Source organism: Manis pentadactyla, chromosome 2 (genome assembly GCF_030020395.1).
Source record: "Manis pentadactyla isolate mManPen7 chromosome 2, mManPen7.hap1, whole genome shotgun sequence".
NCBI classification, from domain to species: domain Eukaryota; kingdom Metazoa; phylum Chordata; class Mammalia; order Pholidota; family Manidae; genus Manis; species Manis pentadactyla.
This window is the reverse complement of record NC_080020.1, coordinates 206,167,116-206,194,420: the sequence shown is the minus strand read 5'-3', so window position 1 is coordinate 206,194,420 and position 27,305 is coordinate 206,167,116. Positions and strand designations below refer to the sequence as shown.

General features: G+C 40.4%; 1 protein-coding gene across 1 annotated transcript; it reads left to right on the top strand.

Annotated features, from left to right (window-relative positions):
* Positions 1 to 1,726: 1,726 nt before the first annotated feature.
* QPCT (glutaminyl-peptide cyclotransferase) lies at positions 1,727 to 26,594 on the top strand. Its single transcript, XM_036931653.2, has 7 exons — positions 1,727 to 2,035; positions 9,576 to 9,722; positions 15,304 to 15,582; positions 20,445 to 20,621; positions 22,548 to 22,647; positions 24,914 to 25,030; positions 25,971 to 26,594. Exons 1-7 carry the CDS (start codon positions 1,802 to 1,804, stop codon positions 26,114 to 26,116), a joined length of 1,200 nt encoding a protein of 399 aa, XP_036787548.1. The 5' UTR covers positions 1,727 to 1,801; the 3' UTR covers positions 26,117 to 26,594.
* The last annotated feature ends 711 nt before the right edge of the window (positions 26,595 to 27,305 follow it).

The window sequence follows — 27,305 nt, the reverse complement described above, 5'->3', positions numbered from 1 at the left end:
GACAGTTGGCAGACATCCTCTAGCTGTTAGTTCCTTTGTCTGCAGAGAGCTGCTTGCAGGAAGTCACCCTGTGAGGTGGGGGTATAAAACCCCAGCCATTTTGGCTTCAGTGCAGGACAACTCTGACAGGTGATTTCAGCTGCCTGGCTTCCCCTGGGGTTGGGTGAGGCTGTGGAGTTGGGGGCATTTCCCTGCTCACTTTTCCCTTGGCTCTGTCCCAATCCTCTCTCTCCCTCCCTCAAGGGTTTGTCCCAAGGGTACATTCTGAGAGCTAAACTCTGTCTCAGAATCTGCTTCCTGTAGATCCCAAATGGCAACAGCATCTTACTGACTTAAATATAACCAAAATTGAATAAAATTGAAGAACTCTAGGGAATGGCAAATTCTCATAAAATTATGTGTTAACATTTTAACTCAAGCATTTCCTTATTTCTTATTCTGAACTGCTTATTCTTGGCATGATATTATCTTTAACATTTTGGTTCATATAGGTTTGCTATTTCCACTTCCCTTTCTTAAAGGAATCATGTTGTGAAAGGTTGGCCTAAGCAACAAGAGAGGAGACATACTGGAAGATGTGACTGTGGTGTTGTTCTGAATATTGTACCAGTAGAAAATCTTAAGTGGTCCCATTATCAGATGAACTGAACACGAATATCATAAAGAAGCAATTTAATTTTGTTTAAGACTGAAGATTTAAATTGTCCCTCAAAACTCTCAGAAATGAATAGGATTAGTAATTTTGGACATCGGGAAAGTAGGTACTTTCATCCAGTCTTCCCAGTAGCTCCAGAGGAAGGCAGAAAGAACAGTGTATTGCCAGGCTTGTCCTCTGTCTTTAACTCACCTTACAGTCACACCTAAGATAGAGGGGGTGAGCCTTCTGGCAGACTTCTTTACCTTCAGATTTCTGCTGAGAAGCAGATCAGTTTCAATGTCCTCGGTCTGATTGTTCTGGGATCTATATGTTACTAGGAGACGACTTAGAGGCCATCACCCTGATTCTCACTATGGAAGAAAGAAGATGGTGAAGTAATCATCGTGACTACTCACACTAGAAACCTGAAGACGAAACTGAGTTTCGTCTTATTTTTTCCTAGGATTATTTTGAAAACTGCGATCTTTGATATTACAAAGTAAATACAATTATACATAGCTTTTCCTTTTGGGGTCATGCATTGGAGAAGATGACTGCCTAAAGAACCACTGTGGACACTTTAGATTGCATTTATTTCAGATACTTACTTCGACCATACTTCTCAGTTTGGGAGTATAACAGTCTGTCTTCTATAAAGCAAGGTAACTATTTGTCAGAAAAAAGAGAAAAGATTATAAACGAAATAACTTTTGAGGGTTCCAGTTCAGGCATTGTACAGGGGAGGCTCAGTTTTCTCATCTGGAAATGGATTAATACCTAACTCACATGGTTGTGAAGATTAAATAAGGGAACATCAGAAAAGCACCTAGGACAGAGTTTGGTACAGAAATACTCAGTAAATGTCAATTCCCTGTCCATCCCTTCTTAAAGAGCTGTGGGAAAACGCTTCAAAGTCCCACAAGGTCTGATGAACGTTCCTTGCCCTTCCTATTCCCTAGTTTTGACACTGGAGATCATAGAAATGCCTCTTTCTTGCCTCTTCCTTCCATTCTTCCTCTCCAACACAAGGAAGTGCTCGTCTCTGTTCCCTTGGGTTCGGAAGCTTGTGCCTCCCAGGATAGCCCAGCCCTGGGTTGCAAGTCGGGGGGGAGGAGAGCTGCGGCTTCGGCCTGCGCAGCGCAGTGGGGAGGCGACCGCCCGGCGATGGGGAGGCGGGCGCAGTCGACCCAAGGGTGGAGAAGGGGGAAGGCGAAGGACGCGCGTTCCCGGGCTCGTGACCGCTGGCGGCCCGGGGAACCCGCGCCCAGACAGGCGGAGATGGCAGGCGGAGGGGACCGGCGTGTCGTGGGCACCCTCCACCTGCTGCTGCTGGTGGCCGCCCTGCCCCTGGCGGCCCGGGGTGTCAGTCGGGGGTCCGCAGCCTGGACCGAGGAGAAGGTGAGGGGCTGCTGCTGCGCGAGGGTACCTGGGCGAGTCTTGCCGGGTGCGCGGACCCCGGGCCGGGCGAGCCCCATCTAGGCAGCGTGGGAGGCGGGGCAGCCGTCCCAGCCCCTGGCGCCCGCTGCAGTGGGGTCTCTGCGTCCTGGTCAGGCTGCCTCGCTGGCCTCCGGGCTGCCCCGGAGACGCCCCGGGAGCAGGGTGATGTTACCAGCCTCCCCTCGGCTACGGTCTGATGCGGGTGCTGAGAGGCACAGGAAGTGTGTCCAGCGGCGGCGGCCAAGCAGGGAGGTGAGCACGCATCGCTGCGTCACCGCCCACTTGACCCGAGAGGCCAGCGGTCTCCGTGCTCCGGGCAGCTGGGGTACCCGGGGCGCCTGGGGGTGTGCCCTCGACTCCCCCACCGCTGCATCCAAGGACGCCCTTGGGACGTTGACGTTTCCAGGCAGTCTCTGGACAGACGAGTGCTATTTGTCTTTTTGGGTTTTTAAGGGGAGCAGCTCCAACCAAGGACCCGCTTAACTTTACAATTTTTTTTTCTTGAAAGAGTATAGTGCAGTTGTCAGAGCAATGCATCTTATTGTAGGTGGAAGTTTCACATAAGGAACTTAGGATAAAAGTGATTTGCAAGTTCCTTCCTAGTGAAGTAAATAGGTTCACAATGATTTCTTTCTCTTGTGTAACAATTTTGAAATCATGAAATTGTTAGAGACTTACGCAAATATTAACGGCATTGGGGGTGAAATAGTATGCTTTAAAGGTACTAAGAAAATCAGCAACTAACGTAAAGGGATAAAAACTTTGACAGTGTTGCTAAACAGACCTTTAAATACTCATAGTATGCCTGTATTCACGGGTAAGTTTGGGGCCCGCGGAGGAAGGCCCAGGCCCTGTGTTGGCTCACACGGCCGTTCCCTCTGGCCACATACACAGGGATATGAACGGTCCACTTCAGGTCTCTGGGTTACGCTTAATGAGCTTCAGCATCCAGGGGACCCAACGGGCTCCCACTTACACCCAGAGACCACCAGCCACAGGGAACCTGGTGAGGATGTGGGAGTTCAGCTCAAGAACAACTTCATTTTAAGAAAAACAATTTCCCATGGAGTTACACAACTTCCGTAGAAGTAATATCCATTAAGGAACTTTGAGTTAGATACTTAAATCCTCTCCTTCTTCACTTCTCTGTGTATACCTTCCCAGTCAGAAGCTGGGAAGGGGGCATTAGGAAACAGAATGTGGAGTCACACAAATGTGTGTTTCTGATACATCTAAATGGGTGGGAATATGCAAGATGGGAGCTGTTAGTCGGAGCTGCTCTTTAAGGAATCATTGCAGGCAGGATGTGTTTGTGGGTGGGAGAAGGTTCTGGATTCTTAAAATGTTTTAAACTAATGAGAATCTAACTTTTGGAAATGTCTTTTTAAGCATGAATCCCTTTTGATTTAAAAAATTCTACTAATCACTGTACTGTCGGGACACTGGATGCTTTTAAATAGTGTAACAAATGAAGCAAATGACCTAATCAGCCGTGACAGTTCCCGATCTGTGGGCCTTCATAAAGGCCTGCAGGTGGCCAGTGCAGTTCGTAATCTGGGTAATGAATGAGTCCATACTAAAACATGTCATCCTGTCCTGTATGGCATTTCATTATTTTTATCATGTGAAGTGTGCCCTTGGTACACTAGTCTGCTGAAAGGTGAGGTGTGGTAAAGAAAACAATGATTCTGAAATCCATTTTCTTTGTTTTGAAATAAAGGTGTGTTTCTTTCAGTGGCATCTAATATGTAAAAACAGTTCAACCCTAGTTTATAGTTGTGTTTAGAAGACTGTGATTTGGTTACCTGAAACCTGTAAACAATTTTCCCATGGAAGCAATGTTATAAGTTGTTAGCTTTGCAGGTGGGCTGAGAAGTATATATTTAGGGGCATTGCATCTGGCTATTAGGAATCATATATATGTGTGTGTGTGTGTGTGTGTGTGTGTGTGTGTGTGTGTATGTATCACTTGAACCTCATAGTGACCCTGTGAACAGAGGGTGTTTATCCCCAATTTTCAGATGAGGAAACTTGACCATAACATCAGCAAATTGAAGAGACTTCATCTTTCCTCCTCTACCTCTTCTCTTAGGTAGATGCATCCTGGCTGAAGGTTCAGGCAGCAGTGCCCAGATAGTGAAGGAGTATAGGGCTGGTGGGAGGGTTGGAGGGCCAGAAGAAGAGCTTACTCTCCCCTTTCTTGGTCAACTTTGACCCTAAATGGAGTTCCAAAATAGGAATTTTTTTTTTGGAAACTTCTCTTTTCTCACTCCTTTTTGCCTCCTTGATCTCCATCATAGAGTTTAAAGTCATTATTCTGGGCATTGATCCATATTCCAAGATGACTTCTCCCAAATCATGCACCCCTTGATCCCCAATTTTATTTCTTTGGTACAAATCCGTTCCTTCAGGACAAACATATCAGCCAGTTGTTAAAAAGACTCTCATTAAATAAGTCCTCCTTTAGGCTTTTAAAAGAACTCAATATCAACAATTCTTGTCAAGCACTTGCTTGGCACAGTGGCCGGCATATAGTAAATTCTTAATAAAGGTTAATTTTTTATTTTTAAAATAAACACACATGAATATTTATTTCATGTTAGAGATATGCTGCATAAATTGTTTTATATCTTGCTATGTTGCTTAATTGTATAGTGTAAGTATTTCCTTGAGCCAATAAAATGCATTGAAAGCATCATTTGATGACTGTAAAATCATCATCATTCCATAATATAACTACCCCTTTAATGTTGGATATTTAGAGTGTTTCTAAATTTTATCATAAAGCTAGAACCCAATGTATTTTAATGGTAAAATTTTTCTTTATTGTAACAAAAGTGAGGTAGAAAAATTTAAGTCATATCGGGGACGGAGAGGCAGATTTTTTAAAGCAGAGGAACTGTATATAGTAAAGTTCTCTTTACATAGGAATCTTTCTTTAGAATCAGCTTTGGCAAATTGTTACTACGCTCTTCACCATTTCACATTCTTCTGTTTCTGGAACCACATGTATTCTAAAAGTCCTCAGGGTTCCCCTCTTCCATAGTTCTAAATGTCCTTAGCCAATCCCCCCCACCCCTCCCTAACATACCCACACACCTGCCATGATTCTTACGGAAGCAGCAATGAAGACTTCAAGGTAGGGACAGGGAGGTCAGTGGTAAGCTGGGTATTGGGGGAAAAGACAAAATGTCCCATATTTGAGCTTCTACCGTCTGGCAGGGAAGTGCTATAATGTCCACTTTACAGATAAGGGAGCTTTTCCTAGTTACAGCTTGTAAGTGAGAGAGCCAGGATTTGACCCTACATTGATGTGTTCAAAGTCTCTACTGCTTTGCTTGTTCAATATGTGCTTGCATTGAAAGAAGACAGAACTTCATCTTATTCGGTTCCCAACTCTCCCACAACTGCACTTGTAATGTCAGTGGTATCTGGTACACATGATTCAGTAAATACTGGCTGGGTTGAATTTGCACGTAGACACAAATGTTAATCTGAGTGCTGTCTAGGAGATGCTCATAATGGGATGGGAAATGGAATTAGATTGGCTGCACTTCTGTAATGACTCCCCCTTTAATTCAATGGTTTGGTACCTCAAATCCCTTGGCCAGCTGGGCCAGCTCTACAGATTATGTAAGTAAAACCCTCTTTGGCCTGGCATGGTGTGATTAGCTTAGAGGGGATGCTTAAGAATATCTGGTTCACACTTTTTAGCTGAAAGATTCTTGTCACTAAAGGAGACTTGTCCTTTCTGCCTGGATGAAAAGACAAGGCAGGAGCTGTAATAGAGACTCATTCCTCTGAGAATGGCTGTACCAATAGAAAGTTGTCAACGTGCGTTTTAACTGAAATAAACCTAGAACAATCTGGGTTTTGCATTTAACACTGAGCTCAACACTACTTTTGCCTTATTTACTTTTCCTCATGCTCAAACCCAGGGTTTCTCTCCGGGTTTCTCCTCTTATTGCTCCCTCTCATCTCCACAGAGATTTTTATATTTATCAAGTTCTGCAAGTAAGGCCCCATAAAAGTCAAATTGATGACATTTAAGTTGGAAAAGTCAAGTGCTTTTCCATTCAGGGCTTTAATGAATAGAAAGGCTTAATTAATTAACCAAGTGTGGTTGTTTCCCCTTCTCCGTCCTTTCCTGACTTATTTCTGTGATTTCACAGAGGCATCCCTACTCCCAGGGAGGCAGGGAGAGGGTGGGCTCTTTACTGAAGCATGTTAATTAAATGATTGAACCCAGGAGATTGAGAGACAACACATGTTAAGTCTCTGTCTTCAGGAATGTCAGTGGGCCTGTCCACTATACTTTCCCTTTATTCATCCATTAAGCATTTTTAGGTGCTATTTGCCAACTTTGTTGCACCTTCTCTATCACTCTATTGCGTTTCAGCTAGAAATGCTGGAGGGTTGTTTATTTTGATCCTGTTTTTTCTCTAATGTCTTCAGAACTCTTTCAAGCCTCTATAAATCACCCATTTAAATGTGATTTAAACTTGATTTCCTTTCACTGTGGACATGAAGGACCTCATCCACAGTGACCAGGTAGGCTCTGAGTTGGAGTAATGGACAGTAAATAGAAAAAGAGCCACTGGTCAAACAGCCTTTGACCCCAGAGTTCTTCATTTTCCCAGTGACTGTCCTGGGCCAGTCCAACTCTAAATCATCAGAAGCATTGACTGTCAGAAACTCAAAAAGAGCAAAGACTGCTAACATTGACCCACAGCACTTCGTGGCCCTGCACAGCAGGTAACCCCCACTGTCTCTCCTGTCTCATTGCTTGTACACTCAACTGATTTGATATTTCTGATGGCAAAAATGCCCGTTTTACTTTATTATTATGTAAATACAGTATTAGTGAAGATAGTTTCCAAAAGATAGTTCATCTCCCATTTCCTTATTTGATGAGTTCACCCAGTATTTACTGAGTGTTTGATATGAGCTGGGCACTGTGTAGCTCTGGAGAGAGAATGGGAAATAAGAGAGAGTTTCTGCCCTCATGATGCTGACACCCTGTATGAAATCAGACCTTAAACAAATAAACACACATGTAAGTGACCTCCAAGGTACAACCTGAAATGAGAGAGAGTTAGTCAGGTGAGGAGGAAGGCAAAAGCCTTCAAGCTAGAAGCCCCCTGTCCCCCAGCAGATGCAAAAGTCCCATCTGGGCAGAGCCTCAAACCCTGCTCTGGGGCCTGGAAGGGTGCTGGGCTGACAGAAGCATGGTGCGCTGAGGCAAGAGGCCCTGCATGGGGCTTGTGAGGCAACAGGAGAGACCAAACAGGCTCTTGTGGGTCAGGTTAAGTAATAATTAACCATGTAAGTCTTCTGACTTCTTGCCTCAGGTTTCTTTTTTTCTCTTCTTATGTTTTTATTGTTTTATCTTTTATCTTTAGCTTTCTTCACAAGGATATATGTGAGAGTTAGCCTGGACTTAGATTCTGGAGATACCGAGGAATTTAAAGGCTACAGTGACAAGTTCATCAAGGAAATATTTTTAAAAAATGTATTATCAGTAACCAAAGACAAACTTGGAGATGTTTGGGCACAGCATCAACATTTGGGAGTAAATGGGAAGTGCGTGGATGAAGCAGAAGGCAGAGTAGAACTAGTGTAGGATTGGAAATCCACGGAGCCAGTATTTTTTCGTGGAATTACCCATAACTCTCCTGTGAACTCTAGAAAATCAGGTTTTTATGAACCTCAATTTCCACTGACAGAAATCAAGAAGGTTGGACTAAATCATCTCTCAGTGGCCTTTCCTTCCCTAAATTCTGTACCTCTTTCATGTTTGATAGTAGGTAGTGAACTAAAACTTACTGAATATTTACTATGGCAATTTACACATATTAGCTCACTTTATTGCTATTAGCCTAAGAGATAGGTGTTATTACCTCCATTTCACAGATAAAGAAATTGAGTCTTAATGAGCTTAAGTAACCTCACCAGAGGTATGGCTAATAGGTGGGGTGAGGAAGACTGTGTGAGAAGCTGAGTTGGGAGAGTCTCTTTGAACCCACAGCCCATGCTCTTTGCGTGATAGTATCAGAGAGTATCACTGAGACATATCAAGATATAGATGAGTATAACTAACTTGGCAATAAGCATTCTCTAATTTCAGTTTCTCACCAGCCACATGGAGTGTTTACATGGAGTGAGAATACCTATGTCATTGCTTAGACATATTCAGCTAATACTGGTCCTGGAAAAAACTGTAAAAATAGACACAGCCCCCCCAATTTCTGGTTGCATCCAAAGAGCTTAATATCCTGTATTACCTCCATCATTCTCCTTGGGGAAGAAATCATCTGGTTTATCACCCACTTCCCTGTGGGAGGAGTAACACATTCAGTCATTGTGTGCCTGACAAACCTGTAATGAATAAAAATAATCATTACTAGTATCATAAGAAAATACAGCATGTGTAAAGTAATATCCAAAATACAAATTTGAGTGTTATGTTTATTTAGCTGTTTAAGTTCAGTTCCCTTAACCAATATGTAAGTGTACCTAAGAGTGTGAGAATTATTAGAATATTACAGTAATTTTAGCTGACCATGAAAAGTGTACTATTTCATGTGCTATAGGATCATCAAGCTCGGCTGGAAGGAATTGCAACAATCATCTAGGTTAGAGCTCTTCAACAGAAATATACAAAAAGAAGCACATATGTAATTTAAAATTTTTAGTAGCTACATTAAAAAAGGAAAAATCAATAGGTGAAATAAATTTTAATAATATATGACTCAGTATTTCAAAAATTATCATTTCAACAAGTGCTCACTATAAAATTATTAATGAGCTATTTTACATTTTTTCGTAGGAAGTCTTTGAAATCTGGTATGTATGCTTAAACATACTTAAAGCACAATTCAATTTGACTAACTACATTTCAGGAACTTCGTAGTCACACGTGGTGAGTGGTTTCCATATTGGTCAGTGCAGAGGTAGCTCAAATTCCTTTATCAGTTTTTTTGAGAAGAGTGGGAAGTTAAGGGACCTGCCCAAGGTCATGCAACCTACCAGTAGCTGTAAAAGCCTTGAATCTAACTTCTCTGACGCTAAGATAGTGCTAATTCTGTAAACCACATTGCCTGTTATAATGCAATTATGCTAACAAAGTATTGTTTGTTGGCTGCAGTTTTTAAATACTGGGTTTTCTTAAGAACAGGAGATAAATAATTGATATTTTTAAACCTTAGTTTTACAAAGTGGTTGTACTAAAAAATCATTAAAAATTAACACAGGAAGTAAGTGTTAAACATTCTCAGGTTCAAAGCATTCTATTGACTTTGTAAAATAAGCCCCCAAAACAGATTAACTTTCTAGATCTAAGGGGGTAATTTTGAAATTGAGTATTAGTTTACTTTGCATGACAAAAGAGCTATCCCTTTATTTCGAGGTTCAAAGCAAATAGTTTTCTATTGCAAATGTCTCAGGATGAGTCTTAAACATATCATGAAATGATAGTTAAATAATCTTATTTAATCCTCAGAATGATCACCAGCCGGCCGTTTTGAATTCATCATCTCTTCGCAAAGTGGCAGAAGGCACCAGTGTTTCTGAAATGTGGCAAAATGACTTACGACCTTTGCTGATAGAGCGATATCCAGGATCCCCTGGAAGCTATGCTGCTCGCCAGGTGAGAGCAGCTCACAGACCTCAAGGTCACTGCATGCTTGGCATTCACGTGAACAAGAATGTTATGTCTCAAATTTTGAGTTGTCTCCTATTCTGACCTGTCATCTCATTTTTTTATTCACCAAAATGAGCAAGAGAGAAAACCAAACAACTGAGAGAAAATGCTCTGAATTAAGTGATATATGCTAATCTAAATCAATTTAGGTGTGACATCTCTGTAGGGGTACAAAATCGGACAGGGTGCTAAGTATTCAAATCCTGATCATGTCTCTATCACAGTCCCCAGAACCAAAACCAAGTTTCTTGGGTCCTAAATGCCCAACATCAGTAGCCTTAGACCATCCTTGCTTGACAGCTTTGGGCCAAGGGTAAGTTACTCTCCTTTCAGGCCTCCATTCTCCTGTGGGAAATTGTATCCTCCCTGGAGGAGAGTCAAGATCAGTGATAAGCTACTTTCTCCTATAGTGCTTCTCAAACTTCAGTCACTGATCTATGGTAAAAAAAAAAAAAAAAATTATGTTTCATACACACAAGCATAAAGAAAAGTTTAACTGGTGCAAAAGTTTCATGAGAAAAGAAAAAAAACTCTCTGTTATTGCCTGCAGTTTAGTCTGATACTGTTAATTCTATTTTACTGTTTTTTTTAAAATGCTGGTCATGACCCAATGAACTAACTGATTTAAAGACCCACTGGTTTTACCACTGTGGTTTGAAAGACCACTATAGAGGGTAGATTAAGCCATAAAGTGGGATAGACCTGGAATGTCTCTTTGCCTCCTCAGTGCCAGTCTTTCTAAGCACTCTGAAACCCCAGCTCTGAATGGCTGTTTTTCAAACTAGCTCCATTTCAAGAGGCAGCTTGGGAAGGTATGGGGAGAGACTGGCCCCTCATCTCCTCCACTGAGAGTACTCCACCTGCCTAGTTGTTCAGGCCCTGAGACCCACCCTGCTGTAACACAGTGACACCTCCAAGGCCCGGTGGCGCAGCTGTTGGGCTCTTCCTTTCTCCCCAGGATATGGCTTCTGCCCCTCAAGTCTAGCCCGGATGGTCACTGTCTGTGACCCCATTCACCTCTTGTCTTCCATCCAAACAGCTCCTGCTTCTCCTAAGGAATTAGATGGTGGAAACCCAAAGAGCACCTCAGTTCTTTCTAACCTTTAGGCAGAGCGAGAAATAATGATGCTGCTGTCTTTCATGGAGGAGGTATTTCAGTGATTTCTACCTGAGGTAGGAATAAAAAATAAATTAAAAACTGGAGGATTAAGTTTTTAGGCCAGGTTCTTTTCAGAGATCCTTGCACGGGTCCTCTCATTCAGTTCTTGCAGTGCCACCACCTGGGTACTATTATTATCCTAATGCTACAGATTTAAAGAGATCTGAGGTTTAGGTATATGAATGAACTTCTTCAAGGTCACACACATAGTAGTGAGGATGTGGACCCAAATCTGCTTGACTTCCCCATCCTCTCGCTGGAGCGCAGTGGCTGGGAGGAACCAACCAGCTTTAGCGTGTGCTCACAAATGTCTTCTGTGTCCAAGGTGGAGAGTGAGATGCTTACCACTCATTTCCGTGATATTCCCTAAGCCCATCTCCCAAGCATTTTCTTAAAAGAAGCTTGGGGTGCACTTATTGGGGCTCTCCAAAACCCTCAGTTCCTCATCAGAAAAAGTGCAGGCTTTTAATACTCATACAACTGGACCTTTTTCATTTCCCCACACCATTTGATCAGAAGGCCATATACATCCAGACACATACGTGCATATTTCAGACCTGAGTTTCCTTGCTTGCATGCTCTAGAAGTCTGTAAATACAACAAATACTGGTGTTTTGATCTTTATTTAGCTTCAACAGAATAGATGGCATAAATAATATGCACAGATATACTATTGTGATTCGCAAATTCTATATTCACTGAAAACTGTTACTGAACCCGTAATGTCATTTTCCATGTCCTGTGGGGGTGGAGGCAAATGAGAAATCTATCGACAGCATTTTGGAATGTGTTGGGGCCTGTGGCTGGGCTGCTGATGCATGGTCTGGCTGACACGGCAGTAATCCTAACAGGATGGTTGAGTTAGAAATCGCACAAAAAAGACTCAATTTTATAATTTTTTGAGGAGAAAATCACCATGAAGTTTTAGAGAGCTGTCCCCCAAGCTGTGGATGATAAAGAGTTTCCACTTTTGAAGGTGAGGTGGATGACATTGAGTCATGCTGAGGTAACTACCCTAATGGCCTGAATTTGACTAGGACGAGTACCTTTCATGCAGAACTAAGTGTAAAAAAAAATGGTGGAAAATGTATTTTTTCTCCCCAGGCTTTGGAGCACTGAATCAGATGGATGTTTTATAAATTATGGAATTTCATGGTTATAACTAGAGAAGACTCTCAAATAAAAAAAAAAATGCAGGCTTGATATAAATTGGTGAAGTTAACTTTTGCAGTTATGAATAAAATGTGCATTGCTATAGATTCTCTTTCAGACAATAATATGGGAACAATTTCCCATAGTCTCTGTTTTTATTGTCTTTGATCAATAAGCCTTAAGATGCCTATTGGATTTTTAGCATATATTTATTTGAGGAGTTAATTTATTTAATAAATAATTTGAAGGCATGAAATTTTTGGGTATTTTAGTGATTTCTACCTGAGATAGGAATAAAAAATAAATTAAAAGAAGGAGGATGAAGTCTTACTGAGGAACGAGCCAGAAACTGTCTAAAAGAGGCAAAACTTAGGGGCTAAAATAATCTATAGATGCACAGTGCATCTGAGAAGCTGAAGCTGGGCTACTTCAGTGGAAGGTTTGTGTGTCTCTGAGTGGAGGGTCCTGGGTGGAGCTGGAGAGACTGATATGTGAAACATCCAGAAAAGAGGAGATACCTCAAGGCCCCCCGGGGCAGAATTCAGCATCCTGACAATGGTGTGTTTGCAGACTTGGTACATATACCGCAGGACCTGTTTCCTGCAAACAAATCTGGCCTGCCAATGTCATGTTTCTTGGAACCTGGAAATGAGAGTTTACATTGAATTCAATTAGACCCAGGATCATTCACTAATGTTAACCTAAAATCCCCTGGGCCTTCCCCATCAGGAAGTAGAATGTCATATTTACCTCTATTTTTTTTCTCTCTTCCTCTCTCACTGTCTGCCTCTCTCTCTCTGGGTCTCCACCTTTATCTTTGTAACTTTTTCTTTTTTTCTGTGCTCCATTTCCATCTATCTCTGTCTTCATATCTCTGTCTCCATCTATCCATCTCTCTCGCTCTCTACTTACCCCGTCCCCACTTTAAAAAATAGATGTATAATAATCCCCAAACAGCCTATATTCTAAATTGTATTTAGCATGCTTACTAGACCCAGACATTTGCTCCCTGAATTAGGTAAACACAGCTGATTTTGATGTCCCCCCACAGCCAAGCACTCCCTGCTTCTAGTGAGAAAAGCAGGAGTTTTTGGAGCCTACTGCAGAGAATTGTAGACAATGCCTGAGAACCAAAGGCACAGTAAGAGGTACTGATGATCTAACTAGATTATGCAGCCAATTTGTTGAAATTTGTTGCTAAGATAAATAAAAAAGTTTATACTGAATTAAAAAAGTTACTTCAGGGAGAACTCTTGGGGGCATTTGCTGAAGATTTTATGGATTTTAAATCAACATGAATATCAGGAATTTTGGCTTCACCCTGTTTAATAGTTGAGCATGAGTTTGTGTGTCAGACTTCTGCTGGGCACAGCTCACAGGTATGTTTTTTAGATCTCAATTCATTTTGCAAGCATGTAGGCTGCTGTTGGTATTGGAGGAGTTCATCATCTGGATACCAGATGTTCTGGAGTATATGCCTCTTTTTTAAGATGACCCATTTCATGGAAAAAATTTTTTCCCCTCAAGTCTGAAATAAGTCCCTGATAACTTATTTTTATATTCTATGGAAAACTTGTCTTAGATGCACAATGATTTCCTTCTCTTCAAACTACTAATGTTTGATCTCATATCATTTTATATCTTCTCACTGAGAATAACTCATTAGTTGTAACCAACCCATATTACTGATAACCCACTGTGAGCAAAGCTGAGTAGCAAGAACTGTGGAGAATAATAGAACAAACGAGATACGAATGATTTCAAAAGGTTATAAACATTTCTTTTTATTATATGAAAAGACAACTCATAAGTGTGTGATAACAAAGGTAAGGGACCATGTGTACATGCTACATAGGCCAAAGTCCACCTCACTACAGAAAGCAAAGCTGGGGAACTGTCTCATTATGGGCTTTTGCAGGATTGACTGTGGAATCACTGTCTTCCCTCTAGTTTAGTTCTCCTCTTTCTGGAACCTTCCTGCCAGTTTTTCCAAGTTCTTGCCTACGTGTCATGTCACATTAGCTAGGGCAGGCCACACAGGACTTTTCCATGAGGGAAAAGAAATATCCCATTCTTTTCCTGTATTAGAAGCGATTAATCTATCACCTCACAGTCCATCCCTACTGGATGTTAATTAAAGAATAAATTGCTAGTTATGTTGACGGTTAGTTGTCTTTTGACTCTTAAAAAATCCTTTAAGCCAACTTGCAAAGGTATATATAATATTTCAAAGTAAAAAAATGAAACTTAGAAAAATAAGGCAAAGGGAAAATAAAGATAGGAAAGGCCAAATGGAACAGCAGTGAACTTACCTGTAACTTCTCACAGTAAATCTAGATTCTTAAAGAAGACACTTCCAGTCCCTGAAGTGTGTTTCTTTTCCATCTGCTGCTTTTTCCTACCAGTCACCATATTGTTCATAAGGCACAAGGTGATCAGGAGAGATGGGAGAAGAAAATCTTTTTAATTTTTACCAGCATTTGCAGTGGGTCTGTACTCACCTGGGGTGCAGAAGGATAACTACTTGTTATGTCATTATGGTTCAGATGTGCTTATTGATTCTTAGAGTGGGCAGGACCTCAGGTGTCCTCCAACCATCCCCTTGTTGTGGGACTACATTATTCTACATTATCCTAGGCAGGTGAGCAGCAGTATCTTTTGTTTGTATATACTTGAGAAAGAAGGGCTAACATTGGCAGTTCTTGCCCTCAAAGAGCTTAGAGTGAGAAAGTTGAGATCTTTAGGACCTTAGTATCTCTCATTTCCAAAACCTGTCTTCATAGCCTCCAAGAAACATTGAAAGTGGATGTTAATGCATGCTGAACTGGATCTGTGTCTCCTGACAAGTAGAAATGTCCATAATACATTGTTAAGGGGCAGAGTAATGTGTAATGTAGGATTCTATCCCTATAAAAACATACATCCTTTGCCAAGTATATGTTTGCATGCTTGTATATGTTTGTATAAACAATGAGAATGGTGTGGAAAGACATACATCAGACTATTAACATTGGTCAATATTAACAACTGGTTGGGACTGACTGTCAAGGTTAAGACCAGGGTGAGGGAGAAGAATAGCTTTTCCTTTAAACATTCTTGCTTTTAATTCAATAAGCATGTATTGCATTTTTAACTTGAAAGGCATCATATTTAATTTAATTTAATTTAACAAATAGAACTGTCTGGATCTGAAATTTTGCCTTTTGTTTTGATCAGCACATCATGCAGAGAATTCAGAGACTTCAAGCTGACTGGGTCTTGGAAGTGGACACCTTCTTAAGTCAGACACCCTATGGGTACCGGTCTTTCTCAAATATCATCAGCACCCTCAATCCCACAGCTAAACGACACTTGGTCCTTGCCTGCCACTACGACTCCAAGTATTTTCCCCACTGGGACAGCAGGGTGTTTGTGGGAGCCACTGACTCAGCTGTGCCATGTGCAATGATGTTGGAACTTGCCCGAGCCTTAGACAAGCAACTCCTCTCCCTGAAGGTATCTGTTTCCCTCTCATAGATTCCTGGGATTCAACACATTAGAAGGATAACACAGAGTGAATTGTAGAATCCTTGAGGGAGGGAAAAGGCCATCTAGACATGCAGACTTACAGTACATTTTGTAGTCATTTGTTGATATGAGGTTGAATGAATATTAATTGGGACATTACATTATTTGAAACGTCACCATGGGCAATAAACCTAAGATATATGACAGTGATTTCATTAGGTGGCACCTGATTTCTTAGTTTTGAATACATATTAAATCAGATGCAACATTTCTTTGTGAAAAGTGACAAAGGTGGAAGGTTGGTACAGGCTTATGTTTGAGAACTACGTTTACTTTTTCTTGTTTATAGAGCTGTGAGACATCACAACCTTCTCATCTGAGAGATGGTGCTCTCGAGCTGGGTGGGGGGAGGGAGTTGCTGCAAAGTGGTTCTGAAGCAGAAAATGGGTAATTCAGACTTCAAGATGAAAAGCATGAAGCAGAAATGCATTATTGTTATTATCTGTGAATCTCGGCTCAATTTTATGTAGCATAGCAGAGCTTTTGTTATATTCTCAGCTCAGAATACTTCTGGGACTCTCAGATGTTATTTCAGTCTCTGTGTTCTTAAGGGTATACTGGAAAAAAGTGCTAAGCTAGATGAAGACATATTGTTCAGGTATCAGTCATAACCAAGTAAACACAACAAAGCAAAACCAAAAAACTTTGTTCACAGGCCCCACATGCCTTTTTTTTCCCCTTCAGAGCTTTGTGAAGGGGCCAGCCTTTGCTACAATGGGGGCAAAGAAGTAAAAGGTTTATCTTGTAATGGAAGTAATAGAGATATTTGGTTCTATTTTTGCTGGATATGCTGAACTTGAAGAAAGCAAGAGTTGTTTATAACCTCTCATATCCTTTTCACTGTTTTTTTGGGTGTGTTTTGTTTTCTGAACCTTCTATAATGTCTTTGCCTCATGCTCTGCTCTGCTTTTAAATAGCACCCTTTGCCAGCAGTCAGGGGAGGGAGTTCAGCAGCTGATGTAAAAGTTTAATTTTTCATATTTGCATTCTAGTAAAGGGCCTGAAATGAAATGCAGTATGACTTGAAGGCACAGTCTGGGTAGTAGGTGTGTTTTCTCCTGGTCAGCTCCTTTACCCTTTTCCATGCAGTGCATACCTGCTTTTGGTGACCAGAAATAGAAAGGGCTGAATGAGGATACCCATTAAAACAATACACATACTTTCTCTTCATTTTCCTTTCTAGTAGAGGTAAACAGTGATGTGGACAGTTAAACAAAGGACTAGTTTTGAATGCAAATGTTGAGAGTATCAGGTTTACTCTTCCAGTTACACTTTAACTAACTTTTGTATTCAGGAATTCTTTTAAGTTCTTCAGCTGTCATGGATTGGGTAGGTGGTGGTAGAATGCAACCTGGGAGAGGACTAGATAGTAGACTGGATTATTTTTCCAATTCTTTGTAGCCCTCTGCCCTCTAGTAATAAGATTATACTTATACATTCACATCTTTTGCTTTGGAATTTGGTTATTTGACTTATCTTGGCTAATGAGATGCTAGAAGATGGCACAAACAGGGGCTGGAAATGTGCTTGAGCAATGGGCTTGCTCTCTTGTTCTGTGGCCGTCACCCTGAGAAGGGCATGCCCTGGCTGGCCTGCTGGTCCCAGGAGGAGGGTAAGAGACATGTGGAGCAGAGCCAACCTTGACAACTGCAGGGTGAAGCAAAGCTCCTCCAGCTATAACCATGCTCGATCAGTTGTCCCCTAGCTGACCTGCAGACCAGGAGGGCACAATTATTATTTTAAGACACTGACGTTGGGGAGATTTTGATATCTTATCCTTGTGGCATTAATTAATACAGCTTGGATGGGGCAAGACTACAGATAACTCACAGATGATGTTAACAACCATAACTAGGCATTAATGGTTTACTATGAAAATGGAAGAGCTTCACAAATCAGGCCACACAGATTTTCCTAGCTCCAAGGTACTAGGCTGAGTTACTGGAAATTGAAGGCTACCAGTTATTTTCATGCCAATCCTGAAAAGAAGCAAAAGAGCAAGTTGCATCATAGGACTCAGGATCATCACCCACAAAAGTCTACTCCCGTCTAAACAGACTGATGCTGAGAACGGAGGGAAAGTAAATCATTGCACTGATCACAACCAGAGTTGACATTTCAGTGGAGCACCTGAATCTTCAAGCCTGCAGAATACGAAAAATCCCTCTCTTTGCTTCTGGCCTGGGTATGAGCAGCCTGTCTCTCTGGTCCCAGGTCCTCTCATTCTGCTCCAGTGTTTGTGATTATGCTATTTGATTTGGAGCTAGAACTTTGGAACCAGTCAAAGCCCTTTAAACAACCAGAAACATCAAATGTCTCCACTGAAGTGTGCACCTTACACCTTTTTCCAATGAGGAAATATGTCTGATTACTTAGTTCTTATTAAACCCTGAGAGCATATATATTGGCCAGACAGACACAGCCCATGTTTAATGCTGTTGGGAGTGCTGAGATGCTCAAAGTATGATAAACTGTCGTTTTCCTGTGGTCTAATTTAGAAGAGATGTTAAGACAGTGGAAATGATTAACATACAAAGTTCACTTTGTTTTCAGAGGATAAAGGCACTTTTTTTCCTTCTTAGGAAATTAGCCTAAAGCCAAAGATTCATCTCTGATGAATCTAGAGAACATCTGCTAATGGGAGCCACAATATGAAGACAGAAGGTGAATGAGAAATGGCAAATGAGTAGAGAAGTCCCAGTCCCCAGAGAGAGGAGGAAATGGGCAGGCCAGTAATGCCCTGGCAAAACTCTGGAATGGCTCAGGGATTGGAGGGGATATTGAGGAATGTAGAAGTGAGGCAGGGCTAGAGAGGAGAGTGTTTATAAGTCTGGATAAGGAGAATTTAGATTATATTATAGATTCCCTCCCAGTACCAGGCAGATAGGTGAAAGTGCCACCTGTACCCTTGCAGATGACAGAATGTTTTTCTGGAGAAATTGAACCACAAAGTTTCTGGATATGGGGACTCCAGATACAGAGGAGGGCAGTCACAAGGTGCCTCATGGAAATCAAGGAGATTAGGTAAAAGTCTACATATTGAACAGTAAGATCCCAACCTTTTCCCAGTGTCCAGCGGGAGAAAGGCAGCAAATAGGAATAAACCCACTGGATACCCATCAGATAGGAAACTGGAGGGTCCTTCTCTGAGGAATGTGGGCTACCTCATAGAAAAGACCCACAGACTGACATTTGGAGAACGTCAGTGAAAACACTGACAGTGCACCAGATTGCCATGCAGTGAGGCCAGCCAATCTGTATCTCTAGTCAGTGTTTTAACACCTTATTCTTTAATATGAATGAACACAAAGGATGGCCAGATATTTGAGGACAGTCTCCAGCATGAAAGAAGGCAAGCAGAACAAATACTACAGATTGAAAAATGAACTGGGACAAAATCAACTACAAGGAGCAGAAGATAACTTAAAGGACACTATTTTTAATATCCTTAGAGAGATAAGAGTTGTATCTGTAACAGATTAAGGACACTTCACATTCAGTTCAGTCTGATGGGAGCATATTCCTCTAGTATTATATTGGGCAAATTGTTGTATGTTTTTCTCCAGCCAGGTTCAATTGCAAGAATGTAGGCACAAAGGAGGCAAACAAAGTTGGACTGAAGGTTATGTTTCTGCCATGGGAGAGTGACTAAGGTAGACAGAGGGACAAGGGAGTTGAGTGTGTATGTCAGGGAGTGATTAGATTGCTCAACTCTGGAATTTAAACTGAATATAGAGTGAAGTGAGGACATAATGAAGGACTGTGAAAAGGTGAATGATTCAGTAGATTAGGGATTCCAGTGGGGGTGAAGGATTGGGAAGGGTGAGAGTTGTCAGATAGTGGGAAGTATAAAATCAATCAGAATCTTACTCACACCTTTAAATTCCACTCAAACACCATCTTTTTCACAAAGTCTTCCTTGACACCCCGAGGATTGGACCTCTCATTCTATCCAGTTACCAGAGGAGTTTTATGTTACTTACATCTGTGACCTTCAGCACATTTTGTCACGCTCATATTATTTGTTTATCTTTCCTCACCCAACTAAAGTGTAGGCTCTTTCAGGGGAGAAGCTTTAATTATTATTCTTTGTGTCTTTGTTGCATCCTAGGGCAAATCCTTTAGCCTAGACTCAATAAAAAAAAAATTGCAGACCTAAGTAAGGTGAGAGGTGAGAAAGGTTTGCAGTTGTTTCAGGCTGTGTTCTCTGGCATGCATGGGCTGATGTGGAGTTTAGCATTTAGGTCTTCCTGGGAGTTGGCCTGGGCTCATCACCTGTGACAGGGAGGGAGGAGAATTGGGAGTAGTTGCAGGGAGAAGTCAAACTGCCATGCAGGTTTAACAACAGCCTCAGCCAACCGCTGGGGAGCATTGGACGTGGAATGGCCCTTTAGAGCCCCCAGGACTGCTTAGATCAGTCATTGGATGTAGGGCAGTCCCTAAAGGGACTGACAGCGGACAGCTCCCCTGGCCATCCTTCTAAAAGGGAACCGGGTGGCGTCATCCTGTGCACCATAGCAGTTCCACAGTTGCGAAATTCTCTGAGGAGTACGAGAAAATACAAGACTGCAGTTTTCAGAGGGAGTAGGAGAAGGTGAATTTATACTGTAGGAAGTGGGATGATTTGTGGAGCGGAAGTGGTGCAAAATAAATTTGGGTATATTTTAATTCTCTTTGGTTTCTTCCTTTTCTTCATGGCACATCAGTCTTTTTGCTCAGCCAATAGGAAAGCATGCTATTTTTTAACCCTCACAGTGTTTTTGCCATCTTTTCACTATTCCTTTTGCCAGAACACTTCAGACTCCAAGCTAGATGTCTCACTCCAGATGATTTTCTTCGATGGGGAAGAGGCTTTTCATCACTGGTCTCCTCATGATTCTCTATATGGGTCTCGACACTTAGCTTCAAAGATGGCATCGACCCCACACCCACCTGGAGCAAGAGATACCAACCAACTGCACGGCATGGTTAGTTGGTAATTTCCATGGGCTGTAGCTGCAGGCTGTGCCTCAAAGGAAGCCGGAGCTAATGCCACTTGAAGACCTAAGATTGCCATGACATCCTTGGAGCGGAGTGTTTATAATAGAACATTCCTTGGCAGGCATTAGGTTTTTGAGGAATCCCAGAGCTAAAAAGAATGATTCTGGGTTAGAAGTTGTGCTCAACTGAGCTTAATTAAAATGATGTTTAAAAAAATCAGGTTAAGGAAACATCAGATCTGTTTGGTCCAATGAGAGCACATTCCTCCAGTACTCTATAAGGGTGGAAAGAGAAAGTCCCTTTTTTTTGAGGCCTCTAAGATCCTGGGGAGGCTAGGGTCTTGGGAAGTGGGGCCACAGTGGGACATAGTGTGCGGATGGGAATGGAGAATTGCCTCAGTGGTTTCAAGGCATTATAATGACTCCAAGTGTGTATGTGACATTTTTGACATGGGGGTGGAGAAATTTTGATGCTGCCATAAAATCCTACTGTTATTTCCAAGTAATGGGTGCAACACATGACCCCATTTTCATCCCCATTCCTGGTCTGGACACATACCTCATCTGTAATCCTTCAGCTCACCTTGAATTCTGTCCCTACTCTGATTCTCTTCCCATATTAGACCTTCACTCAGTCTTGAGTCCTCACTGACCTTAGCTAGGAACCTCATGCTACTGTTGAGACTTTCTCTTGGACCTTCATCTGCCCTTAACCCTCACCAATCTGTGAACTGACAGCCTATTCCTAACCTCCTCCATTTATCCCTGTCCTTTCAAACTGACCTTCACCCTGTGAGTCCACATAGCCACATTAAATGTCCTTTGTGACTCTAATACATCTCATATTGGCATTCTCTCCATCCCCTTTCTGATTGGCAGCTCATAATGGCTCAAGGGAATATGCTCAGCACACTCATTCAGTCATTTGTGCCCAAATGCATAAAACATTTCAGAGGAGGAGGAGAGACCTGGTTGATCAGTAGGAGGAACAAAGTTATTTATTTGTCTGTCCAACTATATGAATCCATAGTGATAGTTAAGACCATTTGTCCAGAAACAAAGTCTTAGTAACTTATCCAACCTTATGAATATACTCCCATTTCAAGCAACCCTAATTTTTTTCAGTAAATACATTTGTCATTCCTGAGTCAATAGATACTATGTCTTTAGAATCACAGACTCTGAAAATATTTATCTACTCTGTGTCAAGATCTCTGCTAGACAATTACCTACACATTATCTCACTTACATAAATTAGGAGTTACTAATCTGGGCAGGGAGTAGTCTTCTGGGAGTGCTCATGCTTTTTAATGTTTTATGGCTCAACCAAGTTAAGAAACACTAGGTTAATTACAGAAGTTTACAACCGGAAGGGACCTTTAGAGTTCAGCAAGTTTGAGCTTCTGGTTTGATGGAAAATAAATTGGAGACCCGGAGACATAAGATCACGTAGCTTCTAGTCAAGGAGTTTTTCTTACATGCTGCTTTGAGGAATGAATAATTACTATCCACTTAGTCTCCAATAGGCAGCTGTATCATTACAGACAAAGGATAAAATGGCTAATTAGAATGGAATAGAAGTTCAGACAGGCTTGAACTGCCATTGGAAAATAAACTTAAATCTATGAAATATTTATCCAAATGGCCTTTTTCTAGTTTATCCTTAGTGATACCATTTTTGGGTTACAGACACAAAGAATCTACACTTTGCCATTTGTCCACATTGTATAAAAAAGGTTTTAAAAGTTCTCCGTAATAATTAGCTTACAGTGTTATTAAGTTCATTTGTATGACTCCCTAGCTTATTCTCAATTATTAAAATGCAGTTAGTCTTGACTGGTTGTTGTTTTCCATTGGTGAGTGTGAAATGTGTTTTGGTGACAGTGATTAAACAATATTTTTTCTCTCCCTTAGGATTTATTGGTCTTACTGGATTTAATTGGAGCTCCAAACCCAACATTTCCCAATTTTTTCCCAAACTCTGCCAGATGGTTTAGTAGGCTTCAAGCAATTGGTAAATATCATTGTTATTAAAGAGTTAGACCTGGATTCTTCCTACTGACAAACATTACATTAAAAAAAAATCATAATTTGAGTATATGGTTTGAATATATAATGTACTTTTTTGGCTTGTTTTCTTGCTTTATTGATTAGTTATTGTTCCTAGTCATCTGTTTTAGTATGCCCAGTTTATGTTCCTGCATGAAACTGTATTTTGAAATGAAAACATAAAATACTACATTTCATATTTGCATGTCCTTAGAAATGGTTTGAAAATATTTTCCTGGAGTCTTGTTCAAGCATATGGAATGCATTTCTAGGGAAAACTTTACTTAGCAAAGCCTGTTGGCTAATGATGAATGTTATGTCCTTATAATGATACTAAAAGATATTTTTGAAGGTTTCTTGCTTTTCCATCTCAGTTTTTGTCATCTTCTGTTTTGTGCCTTATCCAGATGTGATTTTCCTTTACATCTAGTACAATCTCTGCCTATTTTCCAAAGGAGTAGGAGATTGGGATGCAAGGGGAAGCCAAGATCCTTTAAGCATCATTTAAGAGAAGGCTTAGTGTCAAATAAATATGAATAGACTAGGCCAGACCAGGTCAGGCCAGGCCAGGCAAAGAAATTAAGATAACTATGGCTCAAGAGAGAGGCTTGGAACTTGGAGAAGGAAAAGGAGAACTATTTTTTCCCTTTATTCCTCCATTTCCCCTACTCCCAATACACACACACACACACACACACACACACACACACACACACACACACACACACATACTTGGCATCAGGGAGAGATGAAAATGAGGTAGACCTTTTTTTTTTTTTACAGAATCCAGGCCAGGAGGCCTGTTTTCAAGGCAAGAACTTTGGGCTAGAAATTCCTTACTAGCCATACAAACTTCTTAGAACAGGATGGAATTGTATTACTTCTAAGCAGTGGGAAAAGCATTGCCATATCAACTGAAGCTTTTGCCATGAGTTCAGAATTTGCCAATATCCAGATCTAGAATAGTAAGAGAAACTTTTACCTGAACCTCAGATACTGGTCGTTAGCAAATTTCAATTCCTAGTTTGAAACAATTGCCATTATGGCATCATTAACATAAGCTTCTTGGGCCTCTGCCTTGCAGGATGTTTTCTTACTTTGATGGTAGCCTCAAGAAATTGGGTTTGACCTTCTCTCAAAGATTTTATGTCCTTCTCTTATTTCCTCTACCAGAATGAACTTATATCAGTAACTTGCCTCTTAATGCAATTTTAACCCATTGTGCTGCCCCCATAAAGGTATTTACACTTAAAACCATATTTTTAATTGTATAAGGTAAAGGAGTTATAAATGTCAAAAAACAAATGGGAATATTGCTTTGGTAGTGTTAAGGGCCTTTCTCAATGTTCCTGAAATCATATTACATATGCCTGCTTACCACTTGGTCTAGTTTTACTCTTTAAATTAGTAATTAAAATAAAACCCACAACAATCCTAGGAAGTTTCATTCAGTTATTTCATACTCTTTCTGTGCTCTCTTATTATTTTGTAACAGAATTCACATTATATGTAACCATGGAACATGTGGGTTCTATGTTACAAGATGACAAAGAGTAATTGAATGCAGGCCAATGGTTCTCAGGCTGTAGTGTACATCAGAATCAACTGGAGGGCTTATTAAAACACAGATTGCTGGGCTCCACTCTCGGTTTCTGATTCAGTAGGTCTGAGGTGGGACCAGACAATTTGCATTTCTAATAAGTTTCCAGATGATGCTGATTGCGCTGGTCAGAGACCACACTGTGAGAACCACTAGTGCAGGTCATAAGAGGTATCTGTTTCCCATAGAGTGGCCACCCAGTGTACTTCATCCCCATTCTAGTTGAGTATTGCTCTTCAAGAACCACATCTTCTCTTAAGGAATTCTGCATATAGGATCTTGGATCCGTAAGTAACTACACCAATGTTCCCCCTGACAATTTTCCATTTTCCTCTAGTTTTCTCATTCTCCATTGTTCTACTGAGTGAGTTTCTACCTCTAAGGAGGTCCTCACCCATAAAGCTAGGACCGTGTGTGATTCTTCTCTCCTCAGAACTACTCCAAAATGTATTCATCTGCTTGTTCAGCCCAGAGGAATATAAGAGCCTCCTCTATTGCCATGGGCGTGGCTGTGCTCACTGCTGCATAATATTTTAAAAACAATGGCCACAAGATTTCAAATTCTTTATGCATTCTGAATATTGATTGGATAAAAAGAGATACTCATCTGCTGTATTATTTTCATCTGCAGAACATGAACTCCATGAATTAGGTTTGCTCAAGGATCACTCTTGGGAGAGGCAGTATTTCCAGAATTCTGGTTATGGAGGTGTGATTCAGGATGACCACATTCCATTTTTAAGAAAAGGTAATGTGTATGTGTTTGTCTGTACATGTGCATGGACATGTGCAATTTTTACCTGCTGTATTTGCTATATTTTATGTGCATTTGCAACAGTCTGGAAGGGTGAGCAACCACTAACTTTAATTAATTAATTAATTAAATCTCTACCGATCATCTCATGGCATCTGTGTTTTCATGAAGGCCATTCCAAATCCTTGAGGATACCTTTATATTCTTCCCTACACTTAAAATACTTATGAAAGCTCATATTTCAATGACCTGCCTTTCTTTTCACAGAGTTAGATTGTATTCTTACACTTTGTGTAACTCTGGTGTTTTCTGATTAATAAGGAAGTAGTATCCTTGATGTCTATGGTAGAAGTCTATCTAAGTCAGCCCAGGGACCTTGCTGTAACCTCCTAGTTGGTTTCCAGCTTTCACTCTTCCCCACATCTTTGCATAGCTTGCTTTCTCTTTTATAATAGCATGTCTCTATTTAAAATAAATTCTCCCTTCTCAAAGAGGCCACCCCTGGCTTTAAATACTCCTTTCTTGGCTTTTCTGCCCCTCATTCTCTATTCCCATACCATGTTTTATTATTCTTTATAAGCTTTGTCACCTTCTAAAATTTTTTTTGTTTAGTTGCTTCTTTCTAAACGATTGGAATGTAAGCTCCAAATGAGCAGGGTTTTACCTTTTCACTGATGAGACCTCAATCCCTGGAATACAGACTGGTACATAGTAGGTGCTTTATAATTGTTTATGGAATTAATTAACATTTGTTTAATAAATGAATGACTTTAGAGTTCTGACCCCTGTACACAGGAAAGTCCACAGAAGATGAATTATCAGTTGTCTTTATATGGTACAGAGCTCCCATTCAGACTTCTGCTTGACAAATGACATGTTCTAATTTACTCATTGGAAATATGCGTTTACTTACAAATTGGTTCTTTTTTATTAGGTGTCCCAATTTTGCATCTGATAACATTTCCTTTCCCTGAAGTCTGGCACACCATGGATGACAATGAAGAAAATTTGGATGTGACAACCATTGACAACCTAAACAAAATCATACAAGTCTTTGTGTTAGAATATCTTCATTTGTAATATTCTGATTTAGATTATGATAATTGCATCTAGTATCACATTCAAAAATCATGGCACAGTTTAAAATAAACTGGCTCTAGGCAAATGCTGTGTGGAAACTTCTATAGATTCATTCTTTTGGTATCTTTGGATATGTGATCAATAAATCATAGATTTACATCATGTCCTAAATTGCTTATTAATTTTCGTTTAGGGATGAAGATTGGGAAATGTAAGGAAAACAGAAAAATAAATGTCTTTTAAAAACTGCTTTAGATAAGAAACTAAGATGTTAAATCAGATTCATATATTCAGTATCATGGTCTTCTAAATACTACTTAATTATGATGGTGATGTGCAATGTGTAGCCTTACTTTTATTTTTTATACTTAGGAATCTATTGCATTTATCAAAACAGAGATGTGGTTTGAAATCTTTCAAATATCTTCGAGAAATCTTTGTACCTTCTTTCTATGGAAATTAAATCCAAAATAAGTGTCATGCTTTGACTTTCTTTTTTTAAATATAGAAGTGAAAATTGTATAATTTGAAGTATAGCTCAATTTTTACAGAGTTTTACAAATTTAACATTTTTATTATAAAAGTAGTATAATCGGTAACAGAAGAAGAAAATGGAGAAAAGGAGAAAGTTATAATCCTACTACCAACATCACCATTCACACTTTAGTTTTTTCTGACATATTTTCAGTGCAGGCTTTTAAAATGGAATTATAATCAAACAGTATCTACAATTTTTGGGGCCTTTTTTTATGTCCAATTATATAATTACCATTTACTTGCTGTTTTGATCTTGGGTAGAGATGAAGACAGAAAAAGATGAGTGTGACCTCCAAAGTCAATATGAAGGTAACGCAGTAGTAGAATAATAGTTGTGATAATTTTTGTGTAGTTAAGTACATGGTATTTAAGTTTGGTTAATTACTTAAAGAAAGCATATTTCTTTCAGGAGATTCATGGAAGCAAAATTATTTACATTAGAAACACATAGGGATTTATGGATTTTTCTTTAGCTATAGGAAATAATTATCTAGAAATACAAACTTGGTCAATTAAACAATTAGGAATTGTTCTTGCCATACACGTGGAGTTAGTTGGGACCACTGTTCTTACGTGCTCCCTGTTCTGAGCTGACATTTCATAAGTACTCCCTAACCTAACGTGGTGGGGCCGGGGAGTGTGAGACAGACAC